Source organism: Callionymus lyra, chromosome 5 (genome assembly GCF_982586985.1).
Source record: "Callionymus lyra chromosome 5, fCalLyr1.hap1.1, whole genome shotgun sequence".
Taxonomy (NCBI): domain Eukaryota; kingdom Metazoa; phylum Chordata; class Actinopteri; order Syngnathiformes; family Callionymidae; genus Callionymus; species Callionymus lyra.
Window position 1 is genome coordinate 1810761 of NC_141822.1, and position 24979 is coordinate 1835739.

The 24979-nt window shown below is 39.2% G+C and overlaps 2 protein-coding genes across 3 annotated transcripts in view; one reads left to right on the plus strand and one right to left on the minus strand.

The window, feature by feature from the left end:
- Window positions 1-1897: 1897 nt before the first annotated feature.
- Window positions 1898-23556, plus strand: chd1 (chromodomain helicase DNA binding protein 1). Of its 2 annotated transcripts, none has more exons than XM_087790431.1 (36): window positions 1898-2175; window positions 3629-3741; window positions 4393-4600; window positions 4722-4892; window positions 4966-5162; window positions 5248-5528; window positions 5721-5946; window positions 6085-6185; window positions 6262-6440; window positions 6505-6629; window positions 6900-7116; window positions 7209-7298; window positions 7378-7568; window positions 8487-8675; window positions 8796-8958; window positions 9090-9242; window positions 9315-9386; window positions 9467-9616; window positions 9829-9977; window positions 10051-10147; window positions 10301-10396; window positions 10461-10637; window positions 10709-10869; window positions 10934-10975; window positions 11042-11175; window positions 11255-11393; window positions 11820-11970; window positions 12052-12174; window positions 12240-12404; window positions 12463-12756; window positions 12833-12964; window positions 14701-14894; window positions 14955-15054; window positions 18499-18550; window positions 18610-18847; window positions 22336-23556. In XM_087790431.1, exons 2-36 carry the CDS (start codon window positions 3689-3691, stop codon window positions 22616-22618), a joined length of 5493 nt encoding a protein of 1830 aa, XP_087646557.1. In that variant the 5' UTR covers window positions 1898-2175; window positions 3629-3688; the 3' UTR covers window positions 22619-23556. The 2 variants fall into 2 exon arrangements, with proteins under 2 accessions (XP_087646557.1, XP_087646558.1); XM_087790432.1 differs by having other exon boundaries at window positions 14716-14894.
- Window positions 23557-23934: 378 nt separating this feature from the next.
- The window catches only part of reep5 (receptor accessory protein 5), a 22168-nt gene continuing 21123 nt past the window's right edge, over window positions 23935-24979 (minus strand). The window contains exons 3-5 of the mRNA XM_087790433.1: window positions 24443-24581; window positions 24203-24371; window positions 23935-24131 (exon numbers count right to left, since the gene is read on the minus strand). Of these exons, the coding sequence (XP_087646559.1) occupies window positions 24082-24131; window positions 24203-24371; window positions 24443-24581 (358 nt within the window). The 3' untranslated portion in view covers window positions 23935-24081. The remainder of the gene's footprint in view (window positions 24132-24202; window positions 24372-24442; window positions 24582-24979) is intronic.

Here is a 24979-nt window from a genome sequence, read left to right on the forward strand (position 1 = left end):
TGTTTGATGATCTACTGACTCCTTCAAGAAACATCTGTGTTTGATGATCTACTGACTCCTTCAAGAAACATGTGTGTTTGATGATCTACTGACTCCTTCAAGAAACATGTGTGTTTGATGATCTACTGACTCCTTCAAGAAACATGTGTGTTTGATGATCTACTGACTCCTTCAAGAAACATCTGTGTTTGATGATCTACTGACTCCTTCAAGAAACATCTGTGTTTGATGATCTACTGACTCCTTCAAGAAACATCTGTGTTTGATGATCTACTGACTCCTTTAAGAAACATCTTAAGACGTTTCTATTTGTTCAGGCTTTTCCTTGATTTTCTGGAACTTCTGTTGTGTTATCAGTTTTATCTTGAACTTTAAAGTATATACTTTATTGAATAGTGTTTTGATTGTTTAAGCGCTTTGTGACCCTGGTCTAAATAAATACAAATGAACAATCAGCAGAGTTTCAGTTTTGTCAACATTTAGCTTCAAAGTGTTTTCACTCATTGTTTGATTTCTAGCAACACTTGACTAAGTTCAGCCTCTGATCAGCTGATCAACAGCTGGATGTCATCAGCAAACATGTGATAAGAAACATCAGGACTGAATGATTTGACCAGAGGAATCAAGTACAAACAATAAAGGACCCAGAACAGAACCTTGAGGGACTCCACACAACAGATGATCAGAAATTATTTGATTGACAGAAAGGTAAGATGAGAACCACTAGAACACAGACCCAGACAGTCTTCATCCCTCAGTCTTCTCAGCAGGATCTGGTTCAACTGTGTCCAAGGACAGATCCATCAGAACCAGAATATACAGATGTATACATACATAAATCTGTAAATAAATATATAGATGGGTCAAAATATATATATATATATGTTTACATAAATCTATCAATATATAAATATATATACATTTTTGAATAAATATATAGATGTATACATATATAAATATTTAAATAAATATATCGATATATATAAATGTTTAAATACATATATCGATATATACATATATATAAATGTTTAAATAAATATATAGATGTATACATATATAAATATATATACATATTTAAATAAATATATCGATATATAAATATATATAAATATATAAATAAATATATAGATGTATACATATATAAATATATATACATATTTAAATAAATATATCGATATATAAATATATATAAATATATAAATAAATATATAGATGTATACATATATACATATATATACATATTTAAATAAATATATCGATATATAAATATATATAAATATATAAATAAATATATAGATGTATACATATATAAATATATATACATATTTAAATAAATATATCGATATATAAATAAATATATAGATGTATACATATATAAATATATATAAATATTTAAATAAATATATCGATATATAAATATATATAAATAAATATATAGATGTATACATATATAAATATATATAAATATTTAAATAAATATATCGATATATAAATATATATAAATATATAAATAAATATATAGATGTATAAATATATAAATATATATAAATATTTAAATAAATATATCGATATATAAATATATATATAAATATATAAATAAATATATAGATGTATACATATATAAATATATATACATATTTAAATAAATATATCGATATATAAATATATATAAATATATAAATAAATATATAGATGTATACGTATATAAATATATATAAATATTTAAATAAATATATCGATATATAAATATATATAAATATATAAATAAATATATAGATGTATACATATATACATCTTTATAAATATTTAAAAATATCGACAGAACAGATTCTTGCTTCTGTTGTAGTGCAGCGCTCCGTCGTGACGTCACAGCCCGGGGTTTCCTACTGAAGTGGATCTACGGCGTCATGGCGGAGGCCGGTTGTTGTCGGAACATCCTGGACTGATGCTGGAGCTCTGAGCTCTCAGGACCGAGCGAGTGGACCGAGCCTGTGGACCGAGCCTGTGCGACACCTGAGCGGAGAAGATCCTCTCGAGGCGGGAGGACGACGAGACAATAGCCGCCAGTGTTTGGAGCGGCTCTCGGACCTCCATCAACTGAGCCCACGAACAAGTCCTGGACCCGGACCTCTGCTCCTGGACCCCCCGCTCCTGGACCCCTCAGGTCTGCCTCAGGTCAGGAACCCTGAGGACTTTGAAGGACGTGATGTTCCGTGAATGTTGAGCCGCGGGAAGTGAAGCGAATGAAAACAAGATGGAAGAAGAAGTTGTTGGAGCTAAAGTGTGTTTTCACTGAAATACTCGGACGCGCGTCTCCCGCCGCCGGACCCGCGGCTCGGGCTCGTCCTGGTTCTGTTCGCGCCGGACCTGGACACGTTTAAACCGAACCGAACCCTCGAACTCAGCGCGACCATCGAGATAAAGTGGCGTAAAGTTAGTGTTAGCATCAAGCTAGCCTCGTGTGTCCGTCACTACTTCCCTTGACAACGGCGCGTCTGCTTGAAGTCACGCGAACAAACGTCTCTAAAAAGCATCGAACTCGTGCATGTATCGATTATTGATCAGGACACGAGGCTCGTGCGCCGGTGACTCGACGCTTCCATTGTTTAACGTTGTTATTGCACGTCTTTACATCACAACACTAGCATAACATGCAGCCTTTTAATAACGTTCATTATGTAGCCTTTAGCGCAACAATGAGTGGCGACCGGGATGTTAAAGTGCGGGTTCATCCCACGTGGATCCGTCGTTGGCGTGGACGTGGGTGCGAGACGCGAGGATATATTCGAGGATTATATCATCCGTGCAGACATGATGCTAACATGCTAACTAACCCGCCAATAGCCGGTGTTAGCTCGTTAGCCACATGCTAACCAGATGATAACGACGAGCACGTTTGAACACACGCTCAAAAGCCCGAAGACTTTCCGTGGACGAAGTCTCGCGGGGATGTCGGTCGCTATTCGTGACGTTTTATTGTGCATTGTTTAGAGGATTTATCGAGGATTATGTTCGTTTTAAAACAAGCGGTCGTAGTGCAGGCCTGACAGGCCTCAACATGTTCAACTACAGCAGGACGGATTTCATCACAATAGAGTTGAAGTCTACTTTATGTCGTTATTGTCTCGTGTTAAGAATAATGTTTTTATAATGAAACTCTCTCCACGAGCGCTTCTTGACTCGTGAACATCGACTCGTGTGTGGAAACATCAACTGTCTGACAAGTTTGTCAGCCTGAGCACGATTCTAGCGTCACACTCGTCCAACGACGTCACGTCTGTTACTATGACCCACAGTTACAACATCATGATTTAAGACTAATGTTGACATGTCAGTTTACTTCCTCCGGTTCTTTTCTTTTGCACTGAAACCATCTGTATTTATTACAGTGTATTATTGAATATTTAAAGTCACCTAAAGGGACATTTAACTGCTTTCATGATGTTTGTCTTTTATTACTTTTTATTACCATATTTCTGTCATGTTCCCTCACATATGCGTTTACCCTGTTTTTAAATATATATATATTTTTACAATTAATACAATAATATTTAGGGTTATTTTGTATTCCAAACATGAACTTGTATGTTTTTGTTGACAAATAACCGTGTTTGTCGGTGTCTTACAGTTGGACTACGTGAACCATAGAACGCCCGGTTCTGGTGGACCTTTGGATTAGAACGTTAACATGGCTGGGCGCAGGGAGGATGAAAGCGTCAGCAACAGCAGTGGTGAATCCAGGTACGTTTGTTTCATTGTTTAAAGAGGAAAATGACAAATACAGAATATATAAATATCTTGTATTATTTATCATTTTAGTTTAATTACCAGCATTTATTGTTTTCCAGTATGAATAACTGGTTTTATTCTATGCTGATATCATTCTTATGTGTTCAGAGATTCTTGTGTATTCCTGCTTCAGAAGCTGTTTTTTTATGTTGACATACGTAACCTTTGGGAAATCATACTCGTGCATAGGTTGATATCTGAAATGTTAATGCATGTGTGAATTCTTAAGTAACTGTTGGACATTATTCAATGTCAAAGTTCTTTAATTTGATACGCCTTTATTCTTCACACATTGATACTTAGAATCCTTCTTAAAGAGAACATGTGTTGGGTTACATTGACTTTATTAATCCCTATGATATCTCCTTCAGGATATCAGATTTCCAGTTTAAAGTGCCTTACAAATATCTAGGTCAACAAAAGAGATAAACATGTATGGAATACTAGAAACATCAGTTTTCTCAACAAAACTCGCCTATAAGATGATGTTTCATATCCTTAATCATTTATATTTGATTTGATTTAGAAACGATACCTGATAATTCAAAGTATGACAACTATTAAAACTGATGTTTACCCTTTTTTTTTCTCTTTTGACAATAGCAATTCAGATGATGAATCTGGTTCTGGGTCTGGATCAGGATCCAAATCTGGCTCAGGTTCCAGTTCCAGCTCCTCTAGCAGTAGCAGCCAATCAGGGAGCAGCGACTCAGGAAGTGGCTCTGATTCTGGCAGCCACTCGGATTCAGACACAGAGAAGCCCAAGGAGAAGATGGAACCAACAAACAAGTCCAACATCGATGGAGCTGAGGTAGACTAACCTGACTTTTCATTTGAGCTTGATGCTGGGATACGAGTCTACATATTTAGCCTGTAAAGCTACAACTACATGTTTATCACCAATTAAAGCCACGTTTCTACATTCTTTGCAGTTCTGGAAGTCAAACCCAAGCATCCTCGCAGTGCAAAGATCTGCTATGCTCAGGAAACAACAACAGCAGCAACAACAACAACAACAACAACAGCAGCAGCAACAACAACAACAGCAGCAGCAGCAGCATCACCATCAGCAACGACAAAGCTCCTCAAACAGTGGCTCTGACGTAAGTGTCCGAGATGAAACCACCTCTGCCGTCGTTATCATTTGATAGTTCACACAATGTGTGTGTTTCATAGGACTCTTCGAGTAGTGATGATTCTGACTCGTCAAGTGGATCCAAGAGGAGAAGAAATTCCCGCTCTTCCGACTCCGGCTCAGGGTCGGGATCTGGAAGCGGCTCTGGTTCTGACTCCTCAGTAGGGAACAATGGAGATGAAACTGCATCAGACTACGAGCCCAGTATGGCAATGAAAAGCAAAAAACCTCCAACCAAGTAAGACAAACGATGTGATGGATTGTTTCAACGTTTGTATAAAAGCGTTGTTACTGGAGGGTAAATCTTGTTTTTATTGCATCAGAATGAATTATCGAAATGGCAAAAAGAGCAGCAGCAGCGCGCAGAAGAAGAAACCCCAGCATTGTTCATCATCGGAGGACGAGGACGACGCGTACAAGAAAGCTGCTGCTGCAGGGCCTCGCAGGCAAGCGACGGTCAACGTCAGCTACAAGGAGGACGAGGAGATGAAAACGGACTCCGATGATCTGGTTGAAGTCCTCGGCGAAGACGTTCCACAACCAGAAGAAGAGGAGTTTGAAACACTGGAGAGAGTGATGGACATCAGGATAGGACGGAAAAGGGGTAAGTTGACCTTTTAATTATTGTTTTTCTCATCTCGCCACCGACTCTCCTTGGAGGTGATCAATATGTTGGAGATGATGTTTATAGTTTCTAATTTAAGATGTTTTGAGTGCTTCACAACCTCAGGATTCCAGTATGGGTTCTATTCACAGTACAAAATAAAACAATAAAGTTGTTTGGTTTTCATCACAGCAACAGGAAGTACGACAACAGTGTATGCAATAGAAGCAGACGGGGACCCAAACATCAACTTCAACCCTAATAAAGAGGCTGGAGATGTTCAGTACCTGATAAAGTGGAAGAACTGGGCACATATCCACAACACGTGGGAGACGGAGGAGACACTCAAGCTTCAAAATGTCAAGGGCATGAAGAAACTGGACAATTTCCAGAAGAAGGAGCAGGAGAAGAAAAAGTGGTGAGTACTGGCTGCACCGATGAATTAGAATCTCATTTTTATTTAATTAGATGAGATACATTGAAGGTTTGAAATGGATATTAAATCATATTAATTAAAAAAAAAATCCTAAGTTTAACATCTGTTGTTTCTCCCCAGGTTAAAGTCTGCATCTCCAGAAGACATTGAGTATTACAACTGCCAAGAAGAACTTATCAGTGACCTGCACTCTCAGTACCAGCTGGTTGAGAGAATCATAGGTAAGCCTGGAGTTTGTTGTGCTTCTACTGGACATGCAGACATTTTTTTTAACCCTTTCTCGCTACTGTTGAGCAGGCCATTCGAATCAGAAGTCTGCAGCTGGCTTTCCAGACTACCTATGCAAGTGGCAGGGTTTACCATATTCCGAGTGCAGCTGGGAAGATGGAGCTCTCCTTTCAAGGAAGTTCCAAAAGACCATCGACAATTACATGAGTAGGAACCAGTCCAAGTGCATTCCTTGGAGAGAGTGCAAGGTGATGGAAATACACACTTTCTCGATTCTGTGCATAAATGCTAAAACGTTTGTTTATTTTGTAGGTGTTGAAACAGCGACCAAGGTTTGCGCCGATGAAGAAGCAACCGTCTTACATAGGAGGCGAGGGACTGGAGCTGCGGGACTACCAGCTCGACAGCCTGAACTGGATGGCCCACTCGTGGTGCAAGTAAGTCCAACTTCTCGGAGTTTTTGCCATCATGTGACCCACATCTTATATTCATTTTTAAATGGGGTTGTTGCCAGAGATGTACTTGTAGTACTTTTCTTGCTTAAAAGTTCTTCAAAGTTGAGGCTGCTAGTGCTTATCTCTGTCTACCAGACTCCAATGATATCAATAAAACGTTAGAAACTTGTCATTTTGTTTCTTTGATTAAAGAATATTTTCTGCCCATCATGACGAAACCTTTGCTTCTGTATTTGCATCAATTTAATTCAGAGGCAACAGCTGCATCCTGGCTGATGAGATGGGTTTAGGGAAGACCATCCAGACCATCTCCTTCCTCAACTATCTTTTTCATGAGCACCAGCTGTACGGGCCGTTCCTCCTGGTGGTTCCGCTCTCGACGTTGACATCGTGGCAGCGAGAAATTCAGCTGTGGGCCCCCCTGATGAATGTTGTGGTCTACCTGGGCGACATCAGCAGCCGAAATATGGTTGGTTGATTTGTCTTATTGGAGTCGCTCCATCAGTAACAACGGAGCAGTTCTTCTGTGATTATCTTCTAACGTTTGTACGTCCCTCACAGATAAGGACTCACGAGTGGATGCACATTCTTAACAAGAGACTAAAATTCAACATTCTCCTCACGACATATGAGATTCTTCTGAAAGATAAGGTCAGCAGTGGTTTTATTATTTCATTAAAAACACAAGGTTTCCCTACAAATTGATAATTAACATATTGTCGCTTTTCAGTCCTTTTTGGGAAACGTGAACTGGGCCTTCATTGGTGTTGATGAGGCTCACAGACTCAAGAACGACGACTCCCTTCTGTACAAGACCATGATGGACTTCAAGTCCAATCATCGACTTCTGATCACAGGAACGCCTCTGCAGAACTCTCTGAAGGAGCTCTGGTCTCTGTTGCACTTCATCATGCCGGAAAAGTAAGTGGAAGTTACGGTTTTATTTGACTAGGCATCATACATTTTACTATTTGACTAAAAATGTATGTAACCAGTAAATAAATGTCTTAAATGTTGACGACACGGTTTAGACCAGGGGTTCGCAATACGTCGATTGCGATCGACCAGTCGACATAATAAAATATGATACAAGGAAATGGTGAAGAGAGCCCTGATTGACATGCACGGCAGCCAATGTGAGCTCCCGCCTCTACCAGTGAACACATGGCAAAGTTCATATGAATCGAGAAAGAAAAGGGTATAAAGTGCAGACTTCTTAAGAAAAAAACACACCTATATAAATTCAAAATCACTTGGTTACTATTTTTCAAAAACTTGTATTCTATGAATATAATTAAAATAATAATAATAATAATACGAGCGTGTGTTGTGCAGTTGAGCCACAAATTCTACTGACGCTCAGACAAAGCTCAGTCCTGATGATTATGATGTAAAGATTAAATAAAGTTACTTAGTAAAAGTTTTATTCTCGTTAAACAGTTACTGAAGATGTTTTAAATAAGCCACTGGTCGCCTCCTGTAAATGCAGCATTCTTTTTAATACCCGTGTATGTGAAATATAAACATTTACACCGGAGCACATCTGTACTCATTTATGCTATGAATTCTGTCAGAAATGTTTAAATTAAAACAAAGACAAACTGTTGGTGAAGTTTGACTTCATGTTTTTAAAGTGTTTGCATTCGTGTCACGCACAGCTTCATACATCTGAAACAAATTTGTGTATTATTTTCTGTGTTTGAGTGTAAAACCATTTTTAGTAGGAAATCAATGCAATTCACTACAGGCTGACACTGAGCTTCAGACATTTGACATCGAGGCTGTCGTTCGCAGGACAGAGTTTTCTCATTGTTGCTATTTTGTGTTCGAATGAATCAGGTTTCACTCTTGGGAGATGTTTGAAGAGGATCATGGTAAAGGAAGAGACTCCGGCTACACTAGTCTGCACAAAGAGCTGGAACCCTTTCTGCTGCGCCGTGTCAAAAAGGATGTGGAGAAATCTCTTCCTGCCAAAGTGGAGCAGATCCTCAGAGTGGAGATGAGTGCTATCCAGAAGCAGTATTACAAGTGAGCGCTGCACTTCAGCTGAAACATTTGCTTGTGTCTCTTAATACTACTTGTTAGCATGTGAATAACAAACTTGTGGTGTCTGGGTTTTTTTCTCTCTTGCTTGAATGTTGTGTGTAGATGGATCCTGACCAGGAACTACAAGGCTTTGAGCAAAGGCACTAAAGGCAGCACGTCGGGTTTTCTGAACATCATGATGGAGTTGAAGAAGTGTTGCAATCATTGTTACTTAATTAAGCCTCCAGAGGACAACGAGTTCTTCAACAAGGCTGAAGCTTTACAGGTGGGTTATTTATTTGCTCATCATGTGTGAATCTCATCTTTTATTTTTATACATTAATTTGGAAATAAATCGAAACTCGCGTGAACATTGTTTGATGAAGATGGATTTGTTTTCCCTTCTTCCTCTCGCAGCATCTGATCCGCAGCAGTGGAAAGCTGGTTCTATTAGACAAACTGCTGGTACGTTTAAAAGAACGGGGGCATCGAGTTCTCATCTTCTCCCAAATGGTCCGGATGCTGGATATCCTGGCCGAGTACCTGAAGAGCCGGCAGTTTCTTTTTCAGGTATTCATACGGACCTGGTGGACTTGTTACCGGCATTGATGTTTATTCTAATTTTAACGGTTCTCTTTTTAGCGACTTGATGGTTCTATCAAGGGAGAGATGAGGAAGCAAGCGTTGGATCATTTTAATGCCGAGGGCTCAGAGGTATGTGGTTTTAAATGTGTTCTTACTGGCGAAATAAACGATTCTGAAGTTTATTCTGGGACATTTATTTGTCACGACAGGATTTCTGTTTCCTCCTGTCAACACGTGCTGGTGGTCTGGGCATCAATCTGGCATCAGCTGACACGGTGGTCATCTTTGACTCGGATTGGAATCCTCAAAATGATCTGCAGGCTCAGGCCAGAGCGCACAGGATCGGACAAAAGAGACAAGTAACATATTTTTTAAAACATAAAATGATGCTTCGCTACAGTTTTGTCTCTAAAAAAATCTACACTTTGTTAAATAATATGATAAATAGAACATAATTAAATTGATAAGAAACACGAGAAGATTCCAAATAAGATCTATTTATTGAACGTCTCGTTTTTCTCACAACAATTTATAGAATTTAGAAATTGATTTGTTTTTCACTGGATGACAGGTCAACATATACCGGCTGGTGACAAAGAGCTCAGTGGAGGAAGAGATTATTGAAAGAGCGAAGAAGAAAATGGTGCTGGACCACCTGGTGATTCAAAGGATGGACACCACAGGGAAAACAGTTCTTCACACAGGATCAGCACCATCCAGGCAAGACCATCTCTGTGATCTGTTGTACATCAAACCACATCTTTAACTTCGGGATCTTGCCTCAACTGTACAGCTCTGCACCGTTTAACAAGGAGGAGTTGTCTGCCATCCTGAAATTTGGTGCTGAAGAACTTTTCAAAGAGCCGGAGGGTGAAGAACAGGAACCTCAGGTGCGTTGATCAGTAGAATGTTATGCGTTTTAGGATAAAGTCTGATCATAAAAATCGCTTTTGATGCATGATAACGTTTATTTAAATGTTCGTTTGTGATAAACTCTGTCGTCATCACGGAGAGTCATTTTGCTAACTCTTCATCTCGTATAGGAAATGGACATCGATGAAATCCTCAAACGTGCAGAGACCAGAGAGAACGATCCAGGACCGTCTACAGTGGGGGAAGAGTTGTTGTCTCAGTTCAAGGTTTGAAAATAACTTGCTCATAATGAGTGTTTTCAAGAAGGTAAACATTGTTTAACCTGGGCAGGTGGCAAACTTCTCCATGATGGACGACGAGGAAATCGACATGGACTCTGAGAGGAGCCAGCGCAGTTGGGATGACATCATTCCCGAGGAGCAGAGGAGGCGGATGGAGGAGGAAGAAAGGCAGAAAGAGCTGGAGGAGATCTACCTGCTGCCACGGATGAGGAACTGTGCCAAACAGGTGCGTTGTTGGTCACAGCGGGGTGAGGGGAAGAGATTTATTTTCCACTGACATTCCGCGTAACTCGACAGATAAGCTTTAACGCTGGTAGTGGGCGCGCCAGCCGAAACAGGAGGTACTCCAACTCTGACAGCGACTCGGGTTCGGATCAAAAGAGGCCAAAGAAAAGGGGTCGACCGCGAACGATACCGCGAGAGAACATCAAGGGCTTCAGTGACGCTGAGATCAGACGGTCAGTCAAACACAAGTGATGTGTCCGTGATCAGTTGCACTTACGTTCTTTCAACTGTCCACAGGTTTGTCAAGAGTTACAAGAAATTTGGAGGACCCCTGGAGAGGTAGGTGGATCTGGTTTGTCTCGGCCTCACTTGTTTCTGTCATCTCACCTGTACACCTCGTCCAAGGTTGGATGCGATCGCTCGAGACGCTGAGCTGGTGGACAAGTCTGAGAACGACCTGAAACGTCTGGCAGAGACGGTCCACAACGGTTGTGTGAGAACCCTACGAGAGAACCCTTGTGGTCCAGAGAAGAGCTCGGGTAACGACCATGTCGAAAATGTCCCCACATTAGTTTGAAGGACTTCTGGATGTCAAGAGTTGTTTTGCTTGTGTTGTAGGAGGCAGGAGGGGGAAGGTGAAGGGCCCCACATTCAGGATCTCTGGTGTTCAGGTCAATGCAAAGCTTGTCATCTCACACGAGGAAGAGCTGGCTCCTCTGCATAAGGCCATTCCTTCTGACCCAGAAGAACGGAAGAGGTTGGTTACTCTTTTCAGAGCGTTTCTGGGTTAATTTCAGTCATGATACCAGCGAACAAATCAAAGTCTCTTGTTATTACTATAATCCCACTCACTTGCAAATCTTTTCTTAACGGTTGTGTTATCTCTGGGTCAAGGTGACCCGATGCCCCGAATTTTTGTTTTTGTTTTATCACTTGTGTTGTGTCTGGGTCAAAGGTCACCGAACCTCCCTGGCTTCGATAAATACATATGGAGTGGTGTAGGCCGTTATCTTGACCCAGAGAGTAAATTATACATTTATAAATTTAAATATGTAGTTCTAAGTGCAAAAAAAACAAATCTGCAGAAGGTGAATCGCAGTTTGACCTTGGTTATTAAACACGCCAAGAGTACAAGTTCTTCTGCCATGAACAGGAATATGACATAAATTGTTTGTTTTGACAGGTATATGATTCCGTGTCACGCAAAAGCAGCTCACTTTGACATAGACTGGGGGAAGGAGGACGACTCCAGCCTCCTCATCGGCATCTACGAGTACGGTTACGGAAGCTGGGAGATGATCAAGATGGACCCCGACCTCAATCTCACGCACAAGGTAACATCAGACTCCATCATGTTTGAGTGTCTGTGATAATAATGGTGAAAATATAAACTAACGATCGTTTCCCGTCGTCAGCTTCTACCCGACGACCCCGACAAGAAACCGCAGGCGAAGCAGCTCCAGACCAGAGCGGACTACCTCATCAAGCTACTCAGCAAAGACCTCGCCAAGAAGGAAGCTCAGAAACTCACGGGGATGGTGAGTCTCGGACCTCGTCTGTGTTTTCCTGCGACGCGTGTCTGAAGGTTTCTCTCTGAATGTAGGCCAACTCCAGGAAGAGGAAACCCAGGAGCAAGAAGAGCAAACCTCAGAAACCCACCAAGGTGGACGAGATCGTGAAGAGCCCGTCCTCAGACCCTCCGTCAGACACGAGGGACGACGAAGACGACGATGACGACGATGATGATGACGATGACATCGAAGAAAAGGTACGTCGAGTGTCGACGTGATCATCGGCGTACTGAAGGTGTCATGAATCTTCTCCAGGAGGTCGCGCCGGTGAAGATTCCAAGCAGACGAGCCAAACCCGAGAGGGTTACTGTGAAGAGTGAGAAGGACGACGACGACGATGAGGATGAAGATGACGAGGATGAGGACAATGATGATGATGAGGAGGAGGAAGAGGAGGCGGAGCAGGAGGAGCTGTCATCTTCAGGGGAGCTGGAGCTAAAGAAGGAGGTGAAGAAGGAAAAGGAGGAAGATGTGGACATGAAGGAGCAGAAAGACAAGAAGGACCTGAAGCCTCTTGAAGCCATGCAGAAGGAGGAAGCTGCTGAAAAGGTCCAACAAGAAGCAACACTGAACACTCACCTTGAACCACTAAAATACTGAACCTGGTTTCTGTCTTGGACTTCAGAACGAAGTGAAGGCGGAGCCACGGGAGCGAGCGAAGAAGACGCCTGACGGTCCGGTCCACATCACGGCCGGCGGAGAGAACGTTCCCATATCTGAGGAGTCTGAGGAGCTGGACCAGAAGACCTTCAGTGTGGTGAGAACCTGCCATTTAAACCAAGCACCTTGTGCTAGTTTATCATATCGTTTAATTTAACATGAATTCAACTATTTGTTTTCGTTTGTTTGGTTATTTAATTAAAACCTTTTTTACACATTGAAATTCTAATTCCAATATTTATAAAGAAAAAAACAAAAATTCTAAATCGTTTTAATTCTTAGCCTTTGAATTAATAAAAATGTTACATAAACTTTCAGCCAATCATGCGACGCACAGATGATGGTGATCCAGTAGCTCGGTGCTCTGTTAGTATGGTCTGGGGACACTATTATACCAACATTTAAATATAGAACTTAAAAGATTACAAATGAAAAATATTGAACTTAAAACATTTATTTTAAAATGTAAAAAAAATATCAAACTTTTTCAAAAAATTTGAAAAAGAAAATCAATTCATTTTGAAAACATTAACATCTAATTAAAATATGAATTCATATATTTAAGAAAACAAATGTTACCTTTCAGTTTATAAATGATTAAATTATAAAAAATCAAAACAAACTCAAAGCTATTTGATGGAAAAGCGCTATACAAATAAAAATGACTTACTTACTCGGATGGATGGATGGATGGATGGATGGATGATGCATGTATTTATGGATGGATGGATGGATGGATGGATGATGCATGTATTCATGTATTCATGGATGGATGGATGGATGGATGATGCATGTATTCATGTATTCATGGATGGATGGATGGATGGATGATGCATGTATTCATGTATTCATGGATGGATGGATGGATGGATGATGCATGTATTCATGGATGGATGGATGGATGAATGATGGATAAATGGATGGATGATGCATGTATTTATGGATGGATGGATGGATGATGCATGTATTCATGGATGGATGGATGATGCATGTATTCATGGATGGATGAATGATGGATAAATGGATGGATGATGCATGTATTTATGGATGGATGGATGGATGAATGATGGATAAATGGATGGATGATGCATGTATTTATGGATGGATGGATGGATGATGGATAAATGGATGGATGATACATGTATTTATGGATGGATGGATGGATGGATAAATGGATGGATGGATGATGCATGTATTTATGGATGGATGGATGATGGATAAATGGATGGATGATACATGTATTTATGGATGGATGGATGAATGATGGATAAATGGATGGATGATGCATGTATTTATGGATGGATGGATGGATGAATGATGGATAAATGGATGGATGATGCATGTATTTATGGATGGATGGATGGATGGATGGATGATGGATAAATGGATGGATGATACATGTATTTATGGATGGATGGATGGATGGATGGATGAATGATGGATGGATGATACATGTATTTATGGATGGATGGATGAATGATGGATAAATGGATGGATGATACATGTATTTATTTATGGATGGATGGATGAATGATGGATAAATGGATGGATGATGCATGTATTTATGGATGGATGAATGATGGATAAATGGATGGATGATACATGTATTTATGGATGGATGGATGAATGATGGATAAATGGATGGATGATGCATGTATTTATGGATGGATGGATGAATGAATGAAATGGGTGGATGGATGATGCATGGATGGATGATGCATGTATTGATGGATGGATGATGCATGTGATGATGGATGGATGGATGATGGATGGATGGATGGATGAACTCACACCTGAAGGGCCGACATGAAGCAAAGCATGAATATTTTAAAGTTTCTGTTTGCTCAGTGTAAGGAGAGGATGCGTCCGGTCAAGGCAGCACTGAAGCAGCTGGACCGACCAGAGAAAGGTCTGTCCGAGCGCGAGCAGCTGGAACACACCAGACAGTGTCTGATCAAGATCGGAGACCACATCACCGAGTGTCTGAAGGAGTACTCTAACCCCGACCAGATCAAGCAGTGGAGGAAGTGAGTCTTTCGTCTGCGTTCGTCTTCGTCACAACCTTCACTCGTTTGTTTCTCCTGCAGAAACTTGTGGATCTTCGTCTCCAAGTTCACGGAGTTTGATGCAAGAAAACTTCACAAACTTTACAAACATGCCATCAAGAAGAGGCAGGAGATCGCCCAGGTACGTCTGTCAATCACTGTCTATCAAGTTTTATATATCTATCAAGAAGAGGCAGGAGATCGCCCAGGTACGTCTGTCAATCACTGTCTATCAAGTTTTATATATCTATCAAGAAGAGGCAGGAGATCGCCCAGGTACGTCTGTCAATCACTGTCTATCAAGTTTTATATATCTATCAAGAAGAGGCAGGAGATCGCCCAGGTACGTCTGTCAATCACTGTCTATCAAGTTTTATATATCTATCAAGAAGAGGCAGGAGATCGCCCAGGTACGTCTGTCAATCACTGTCTATCAAGTTTTATATATCTATCAAGAAGAGGCAGGAGATCGCCCAGGTACGTCTGTCAATCACTGTCTATCAAGTTTTATATATCTATCAAGAAGAGGCAGGAGATCGCCCAGGTACGTCTGTCAATCACTGTCTATCAAGTTTTATATATCTATCGAGTAGAGGCAAGAGATCGCCCAGGTACGTCTGTCAATCACTGTCTATCAAGTTTTATATATCTATCAAGAAGAGGCAGGAGATCGCCCGGGTACGTCTGTCAATCACTGTCTATCAAGTTTTATATATCTATCGAGTAGAGGCAGGAGATCGCCCAGGTACGTCTGTCAATCACTGTCTATCAAGTTTTATATATCTATCAAGAAGAGGCAGGAGATCGCCCAGGTACGTCTGTCAATCACTGTCTATCAAGTTTTATATATCTATCAAGAAGAGGCAGGAGATCGCCCAGGTACATCTGTCAATCAATGTCTATCAAGTTTTATATATCTATCGAGTAGAGGCAAGAGATCGCCCAGGTACGTCTGTCTATCAAGTTTTATATATCTATCAAGAAGAGGCAGGAGATCGCCCAGGTACGTCTGTCAATCACTGTCTATCAAGTTTTATTTATCTATCGAGTAGAGGCAAGAGATCGCCCAGGTACGTCTGTCAATCAAGTTTTATATATTTATCAAGTAGAGGCAGGAGATCGCCCAGCTACGTCTGTCAATCACTGTCAATCAAGTTTTATATATCTATCAAGTAGAGGCAGGAGATCGCCCAGGTACGTCTGTCAATCACTGTCAATCAAGTTTTGTTTATCTATTATAATTATTTATATCCATCACGACTATACAGTTTTATATATCGTGTATGTCTGTCAATCAACATCCTCATGTGTCAATCAACAACTCACTTGTGTTTGACTCTTTACTTCCTGACATGCTAAAGACTTGTGTTTTGACTCAACATCCTGATGTGCTAAAGACTTGTTTTGACTCAACATCCTGATGTGCTAAAGACTTGTTTTTTGACTCAACATCCTGATGTGCTAAAGACTTGTGTTTTGACTCAACATCCTGATGTGCTAAAGACTTGTTTTTTGACTCAACATCCTGATGTGCTAAAGACTTGTGTTTTGACTCAACATCCTGATGTGCTAAAGACTTGTTTTTTGACTCAACATCCTGATGTGCTAAAGACTTGTTTTGACTCAACATCCTGATGTGCTAAAGACTTGTTTTTTGACTCAACATCCTGATGTGCTAAAGACTTGTGTTTTGACTCAACATCCTGATGTGCTAAAGACTTGTTTTTTGACTCAACATCCTGATGTGCTAAAGACTCGTGTTTTGACTCAACATCCTGATATGCTAAAGACTCGTGTTTTGACTCAACATCCTGATGTGCTAAAGACTTGTGTTTTGACTCAACATCGTGATGTGCTAAAGACTTGTGTTTTGACTCAACATCCTGATGTGCTAAAGACTCGTGTTTTGACTCAACATCCTGATGTGCTAAAGACTCGTGTTTTGACTCAACATCCTGATGTGCTAAAGACTCGTGTTTTGACTCAACATCCTGATGTGCTAAAGACTCCCTTGTGTTTTGACTCAACATCCTGATGTTTTAAAGACTCACTTGTATTTTGACTCAACATCCTGATGTTTTAAAGACTCACTTGTATTTTGACTCAACATCCTGATGTGCTTAAGACTCATGTTTTGACTTAACATCCTGGTGTTTTAAAGACTCGTGCTTTGACTCAACATCCTGGTGTTTTAAAGACTCACTTGTGTTTTGACTCAACATCCTGGTGTTTTAAAGACTCGTGCTTTGACTCAACATCCTGGTGTTTTAAAGACTCACTTGTGTTTTGACTCAACATCCTGGTGTTTTAAAGACTCACTCGTGCTTTGACTCAACATCCTGATGTTTTAAAGACTCACTCGTGCTTTGACTCAACATCCTGATGTTTTAAAGACTCACTTGTGCTTTGACTCAACATCCTGATGTTTTAAAGACTCACTCGTGCTTTGACTCAACATCCTGATGTTTTAAAGACTCACTCGTGCTTTGACTCAACATCCTGATGTTTTAAAGACTCACTTGTGCTTTGACTCAACATCCTGATGTTTTAAAGACTCACTCGTGCTTTGACTCAACATCCTGATGTTTTAAAGACTCACTCGTGCTTTGACTCAACATCCTGATGTTTTAAAGACTCACTCGTGCTTTGACTCAACATCCTGATGTTTTAAAGACTCACTCGTGCTTTGACTCAACATCCTGATGTTTTAAAGACTCACTCGTGCTTTGACTCAACATCCTGATGTTTTAAAGACTCAATCATGCTTTGACTCAACATCCTGATGTTTTAAAGACTCACTCGTGCTTTGACTCAACATCCTGGTGTTTTAAAGACTCACTTGTGTTTTGACTCAACATCCTGGTGTTTTAAAGACTCACTCGTGCTTGGACTCAACATCCTGATGTTTTAAAGACTCACTCGTGCTTTGACTCAACATCCTGATGTTTTAAAGACTCAATCGTGCTTTGACTCAACATCCTGATGTTTTAAAGACTCACTCGTGCTTTGACTCAACATCCTGGTGTTTTAAAGACTCACTTGTGTTTTGACTCAATATCCTGATGTTTTAAAGACTCACTTGTGTTTTGACTCAACATCCTGATGTTTTAAAGACTCACTTGTGTTTTGACTCAACATCCTGGTGTTTTAAAGACTCACTTGTGTTTTGACTCAACATCCTGATGTTTTAAAGACTCACTTGTGTTTTGACTCAACATCCTGGTGTTTTAAAGACTCACTTGTGTTTTGACTCAACATCCTGACGTGCTAAAGACTCGTGCTTTGACTCAACATCCTGATGTTTTAAAGACTCACTTGTGTTTTGACTCAACATCCTGACGTGCTAAAGACTCTTGCTTTGACTCAACATCCTGATGTTTTAAAGACTCACTTGTGTTTTGACTCAACATCCTGATGTTTTAAAGACTCACTCGTGCTTTGACTCAACATCCTGGTGTTTTAAAGACTCACTTGTGTTTTGACTCAACATCCTGACGTGCTAAAGACTCGTGCTTTGACTCAACATCCTGGTGTTTTAAAGACTCACTTGTGCTTTGACTCAACATCCTGGTGTTTGTGTCGACAGGCGATGGAGCAGAACTCCAGGAACACGAACACGTTCGGCTACAAACACACAGGTGAGCTCCAGGTGCTGCAGGCTGGGGTCAGTGTTCTGAAGGTCCAGGTGTGTCCACAGACATCGAGAGGCTGAAGGAGAACTCGCATCACGACGAGAGCAGCAGAGACAGCTACAGCTCCGACCGACACCAGCCCTCGTCCAGGTACCACGACAGCGGGAAGGAGCGCCAGGGTTCTGAGGCGCACAGGAAGTCAGGAGGAGACTCCAGGAAGAGACCCTACTCGTCCTTCAGCAACGGCAAAGACCACCGAGACCACTACAGACCCGACAGCAGGGACAGAGACCGACAAGACCGGTGGGTGATTGTTTGAGATGTTACTTATGGTGTTATTTATCATGTTTTATATGTTTTTTATTAGACTTTATTTATGTTGTATATGGTTTTAGTAATAGTTTTATTAGACTTTATTTATCATGTTACTTATGGTGTTATTTATCATGTTTTTCTATATAGTTTTATTAGACTTTATTTATCATGTTACTTATGGTGTTATTTATCATGTTTTTCTATATAGTGTTATTAGACTTTATTTATCATGTTACTTATGGTGTTATTTATCATGTTTTTTTATATAGTGTTATTAGACTTTATTTATCATGTTACTTATGGTGTTATTTATCATGTTTTTCTATATAGTGTTATTAGACTTTATTTATCATGTTACTTATGGTGTTATTTATCATGTTTTTCTATATAGTTTTATTAGACTTTATTTATCATGTTACTTATGGTGTTATTTATCATGTTTTTCTATATAGTGTTATTAGACTTTATTTATGTTGTATATGGTTTTAGTAATAGTTGTATTAGACTTTATTTATCATGTTACTTATGGTGTTATTTATCATGTTTTTCTATATAGTGTTATTAGACTTTATTTATGTTGTATATGGTTTTAGTAATAGTTTTATTAGACTTTATTTATCATGTTACTTATGGTGTTATTTATAGTTTTGTTTTTTTATATAGTGTAATTAGACTTTATTTATCATGTTACTTATGGTGTTATTTATCATGTTTTTTTATATAGTGCTATTAGACTTTATCATGTTACTTATGGTGTTATTTATAGTTTTTATTAGACTTTAATTATCATGTTACTCATGATAAAGTCTAATAACACTATATAGAAAACATGATAAATAACACCATAAGTAACATGATAAATAAAGTCTAATAACACTATATAAAAAAACATGATAAATAACACCATAAGTAACATGATAAATAAAGTCTAATAACACTATATAGAAAAACATGATAAATAACACCATAAGTAACATGATAAATAAAGTCTAATTACACTATATAAAAAAACATGATAAATAACACCATAAGTAACATGATAAATAAAGTCTAATAACACTATATAAAAAAACATGATAAATAACACCATAAGTAACATGATAAATAAAGTCTAATAAAACTATATAGAAAAACATGATAAATAACACCATAAGTAACATGATAAATAAAGTCTAATAACACTATATAAAAAAACATGATAAATAACACCATAAGTAACATGATTAATAAAGTCTAATAACACTATATAAAAAAACATGATAAATAACACCATAAGTAACATGATAAATAAAGTCTAATAACACTATATAAAAAAACATGATAAATAACACCATAAGTAACATGATAAATAAAGTCTAATTACACTATATAGAAAACATGATAAATAACACCATAAGTAACATGATAAATAAAGTCTAATAACACTATATAAAAAAACATGATAAATAACACCATAAGTAACATGATAAATAAAGTCTAATAACACTATATAAAAAAACATGATAAATAACACCATAAGTAACATGATAAATAAAGTCTAATAACACTATATAAAAAAAACATGATAAATAAAACCATAAGTAACATGATAAATAAAGTCTAATAACACTATATAGAAAAACATAAAACATGATAAATAACAACATGTTACTTATGGTTTTATTTATAGTGTTATATGTTTTTTAAATAGTGTTATTAGACTTTATCATGTTACTTATGGTGTTATTTATCATGTTTTCTATATAGTGTTATTCGACTTTATTTATCATGTTACTTATGGTGTTATTTATCATGTTTTCTATATAGTGTTATTCGACTTTATTTATCATGTTACTTATGGTGTTATTTATCATGTTTTTCTATAACGTGTTATTAGACTTTATTTATCATGTTACTTATGGTGTAATTTATCATGTTTTCTATATAGTGTTATTAGACTTTATTTATCATGTTACTTATGGTGTTATTTATCATGTTTTTTTATATAGTGTTATTAGACTTTATTTATCATGTTACTTATGGTGTTATTTATCATGTTTTCTATATAGTGTTATTAGACTTTATTTATCATGTTACTTATGGTGTTATTTATGTTTTTCTATATAGTGTTATTAGACTTTATTTATCATGTTACTTATGGTGTTATTTATGTTTTTCTATATAGTGTTATTAGACTTTATTTATCATGTTACTTATGGTGTTATTTATCATGTTTTTTTTATATAGTGTTATTAGACTTTATTTATCATGTTACTTATGGTGTTATTTATCATGTTTTTTTTATATAGTGTTATTAGACTTTATTTATCCTGTTACTTATGGTGTTATTTATCATGTTTTTTTATATAGTGTTATTAGACTTTATCATGAGTAACATGATAAATAAAGTCTAATAACACTATATAAAAAAACATGATAAATAACACCATAAGTAACATGATAAATAAAGTCTAATAACACTATATAGAAAACATGATAAATAACAACATGTTACTTATGGTTTTATTTATAGTGTTATATGTTTTTTAAATAGTGTTGTTAGACTTTATCATGTTTTATATGGTTTTATATGAGATGATATGTTGTTACATTGGATTTATAAAGAATACATATATTAAAGTAACATCTGATTGATGGATGTATAGATAAAAGTTTATGTTGATGAAGATCATGTTTCTGGTGAAGATCAGTTCGTGCTTCTGTGTTCGTTTCAGTCCAAACCGGTTTGATTTCATACAAAGCAGCTGAACTTTGTTTGTTCTTGGATCGTCACTTAATCTGCGTCAACAAACATCTGCTCGTCAAGTTGTTCTCCTGAAGTTCTTCTTTCAGAAGCAAAAGAAACGAATGAAAAGGTGTATTTTCTCTAAATCAAGCTTATTTAACGTTAAAACTAAATTAGTTTTGAATCCTGTTGTTGCAATGTTCCAAAGTGAACACCAGGGGGCGGAAAGGAGGCGCTCACGGAAAAAGTAATGGTTTAGAATCAAAACTATTAGATGCTTAAAATAATATTAATTGTTTTTATCAAAGTTTATTGTGTATTAAAATATTTATTTTCAGTGAACATGAAGAATATTAACATGTTTTCTTGAAACTGAAAACTTGTTCGACCAGTTTCCTCCAGAGCAAGATCGACTATTATTTTATTGACAATCGTATACAACTTTATCGATTGTTTTGTTGACAATCGTGTCCAACTTTATCGATTGTTTTGTTGACAATCGTGTCCAACTTTATCGATTGTTTTGTTGACAATCGTATACAACTTTATCGATTGTTTTGTTGACAATCGTGTCCAACTTTATCGATTGTTTTGTTGACAATCGTGTCCAACTTTATCGATTGTTTTGTTGACAATCGTGTACAACTTTATCGATTACTTTGTTGACAATGGTGTTTATAAGTAAGTTGATGTCGGTGAACAATGTTTTGTTCTTAACTTTATTAGTTTTAACTGTATCGTTGTGTTGCAGATACTACGGCGACAACAAGCACAGGAAGCTGGACGACTCTCGCTCCAGCAGGGAACACCGGCCCGACAACAAGGACCACTCTCACTCGGACCACCGCTCGTCGTACCGGTACCACGCGGACTGGCAGTCGGAGCAGCGGGCCTCGGCCAGCGGGCCTCGCTCGCCCAGAGACCAGCGCTCGCCGTACGACTCTCGCTCGCCGCTCGGACACCGCTCGCCCTTCGACTACTCGCCGGACCACAAGGGCACGCCGGAGCAGACGTGGAGCGGCAGGAAGACATAGCAAGAGCTCCGGGGCGTCCCAGACTCCCCCCCTCAGATGCCTTACAGGGACACGGACTCCTCGCGGCGCTCCGGTCCTCGCCGCCGCTCACCTCGGGAACCTGGGAGAAGGACCGCCACGGAGCGGCTCCGACCAGGCAGCAGATGTAAAAGGAGAAAAGATATTTTTGTATTTAAAGATCTAAAACTGTGGTGTTTGTTGGCTCGGCAGACGTTTTTGTTATTTTTATAAAGTTTTTTTAACGGAGCCGTGACACTGGATCTGTTGGACTGTCGTCTCTCTCGCGCTGATCTACCTTATTTAAGTGTTGGTGCCACCAGAGGTCGCCTCAGGCTTCAGCACCTGAAGTACCTCATCGTCATCCTCTCCCCGCAGGTTCCCTCAGAATTATTTAAGAACGTCGCTGTAAAAACAAAAGTCGCTTCATCCTCTGATGTTTCCTCTCACGACACTGATGTAAATGTTTGTACAATAGTAAATGTTGGTCTTTTCCTCAGGCTTTTGGAATTTATTACGACTCATCAACTCAGGCTTTTCTGTCGCGTCTCCGTCAACCAAGAATGTAAATCTGGTTCAAGGGAAACTCGTGGACGCGGGTCCGAGGCGGACGACTCGTCCTGGTCGACGGTAGAAGCTCCTGCTAGACTTTTAACCTTTTTTTGTTCCTTTTTTCTACGTAGGCAATAATGACGTCATGTTCTATGCAGCCAAGAATCTCTGAATCACTGTCACGGTTCGTCTGTAAATACATTTCCAGGATATTTCAAGATGAATTTACACTGAAAGTGCATGATTTTTACAAAAGTGTTTTATATAGTTGTCTATGAAGCCATTAAAATCAATCACTGTCCACTCGCTCTCGTCTTCACACACACACACACACACACACACACACACACACACGAACACACACACACACACACGCACGAACACACACACACAGCCTTTATATCACCATCTTTATGATGCTCTTCTCACTCGACGGATCGAAGCCTTCACCATATTAAACTATTGATTAATATCTGCAGATATAATGGAAATGATTAGAAAAGTGTGATGTTCTATGAAGGTCGACTGTGTTTTTATTATAACCAATAAAAACACTTGTTTAAATAACATTTTCAATTTTAAAAGGTTTTTATTCAAATTCCTTCATGAGTTTTACTCTTTGTTACGTCAATAATCTTTGACATATTTAAAGATTCACGTGACGATATCACTTCCATAATGCACTGCAACCACCGAAGCCTTCAAGAGGCTCAACTGTAGCTCGAGTTCAAACATGTCGAGTCGAACCTGTTCATCAAATCATCAGGTTTGTTGTTGGACATGTTTTATTCTGCCTTGAATCACATGATAAATAGAAGAAATGAAATCCAAGAACCACTCGAGACGTTTTCGTTCATCAAGGCTTCGTTTCCCCCGACGACCACCGACGACTCCATCTCCACGGCAACCGTATCTTAAGTGCTTTTCTTCTCCTCGAACATGATGTTGGCCGTCGCCTTCTTGGCTGCGGAGCAGAGAGAGGACAGGCGTCACGTGACCGTGTCGTGATCACGTGACCATGTGGTGACCTCTGACCTTCATCCTTGAACTTGTCGGCAGCTTCCGTGGCCTTGTCCTTGATGTTCTTGACGGCGTCGTCGATCTTGGCCTCGTTCTTGAGGAACACGGGTCGGATCAGGCGGTGGTAGATCTGCACGGATCCGTTGGACGGGGTCGGGGCCATGCACCAGACCAGGAAGGCGCACTGAGGGACGAGAGGGGAGTTAGCGCCGCCTGCAGGTCACTCGCTCCTACCGCAGGCGTCCCATGATGCACCTTGCCGATGTAGTAGAAGGGGAACCAGGAGAGGAAGATGTCGGCGAAGAACTCGGCGACGCTGAAGAGTCCGTACACGACCCAGTAGGTCAACCACTTGGTGTCGTCGTCTTTAGTCGCACTTTCTATGGCCTTGATGCTGCGGACACAAGAAGACCCCGGTTAGCTGGGACACCTCGGAGACTGTGTCGTCTCTCTGGTGCTTCCTGAAACTAAAAGATCCACTTCCTGTCAGAGGAGGAAGTGACACGTTAGGACGACCTTCAACACCAACTGTGTGTTCCTGTGTGTGTGTTTGTGTGTGTGCGTGTTTGTGTTTGTGTGCGTGTTTGTGTGCGTGTTTGTGTGCGTGTTTGTGTGTGTGCGTGTTTGTGTGCGTGTTTGTGTGTGTGCGTGTTTGTGTTTGTGTGCGTGTTTGTGTGCGTGTTTGTGTGCGTGTTTGTGTGTGTGCGTGTTTGTGTGCGTGTTTGTGTGTGTGCGTGTTTGTGTGCGTGCGTGTTTGTGTGCGTGTTTGTGTGCGTGTGTGTGTGCGTGTTT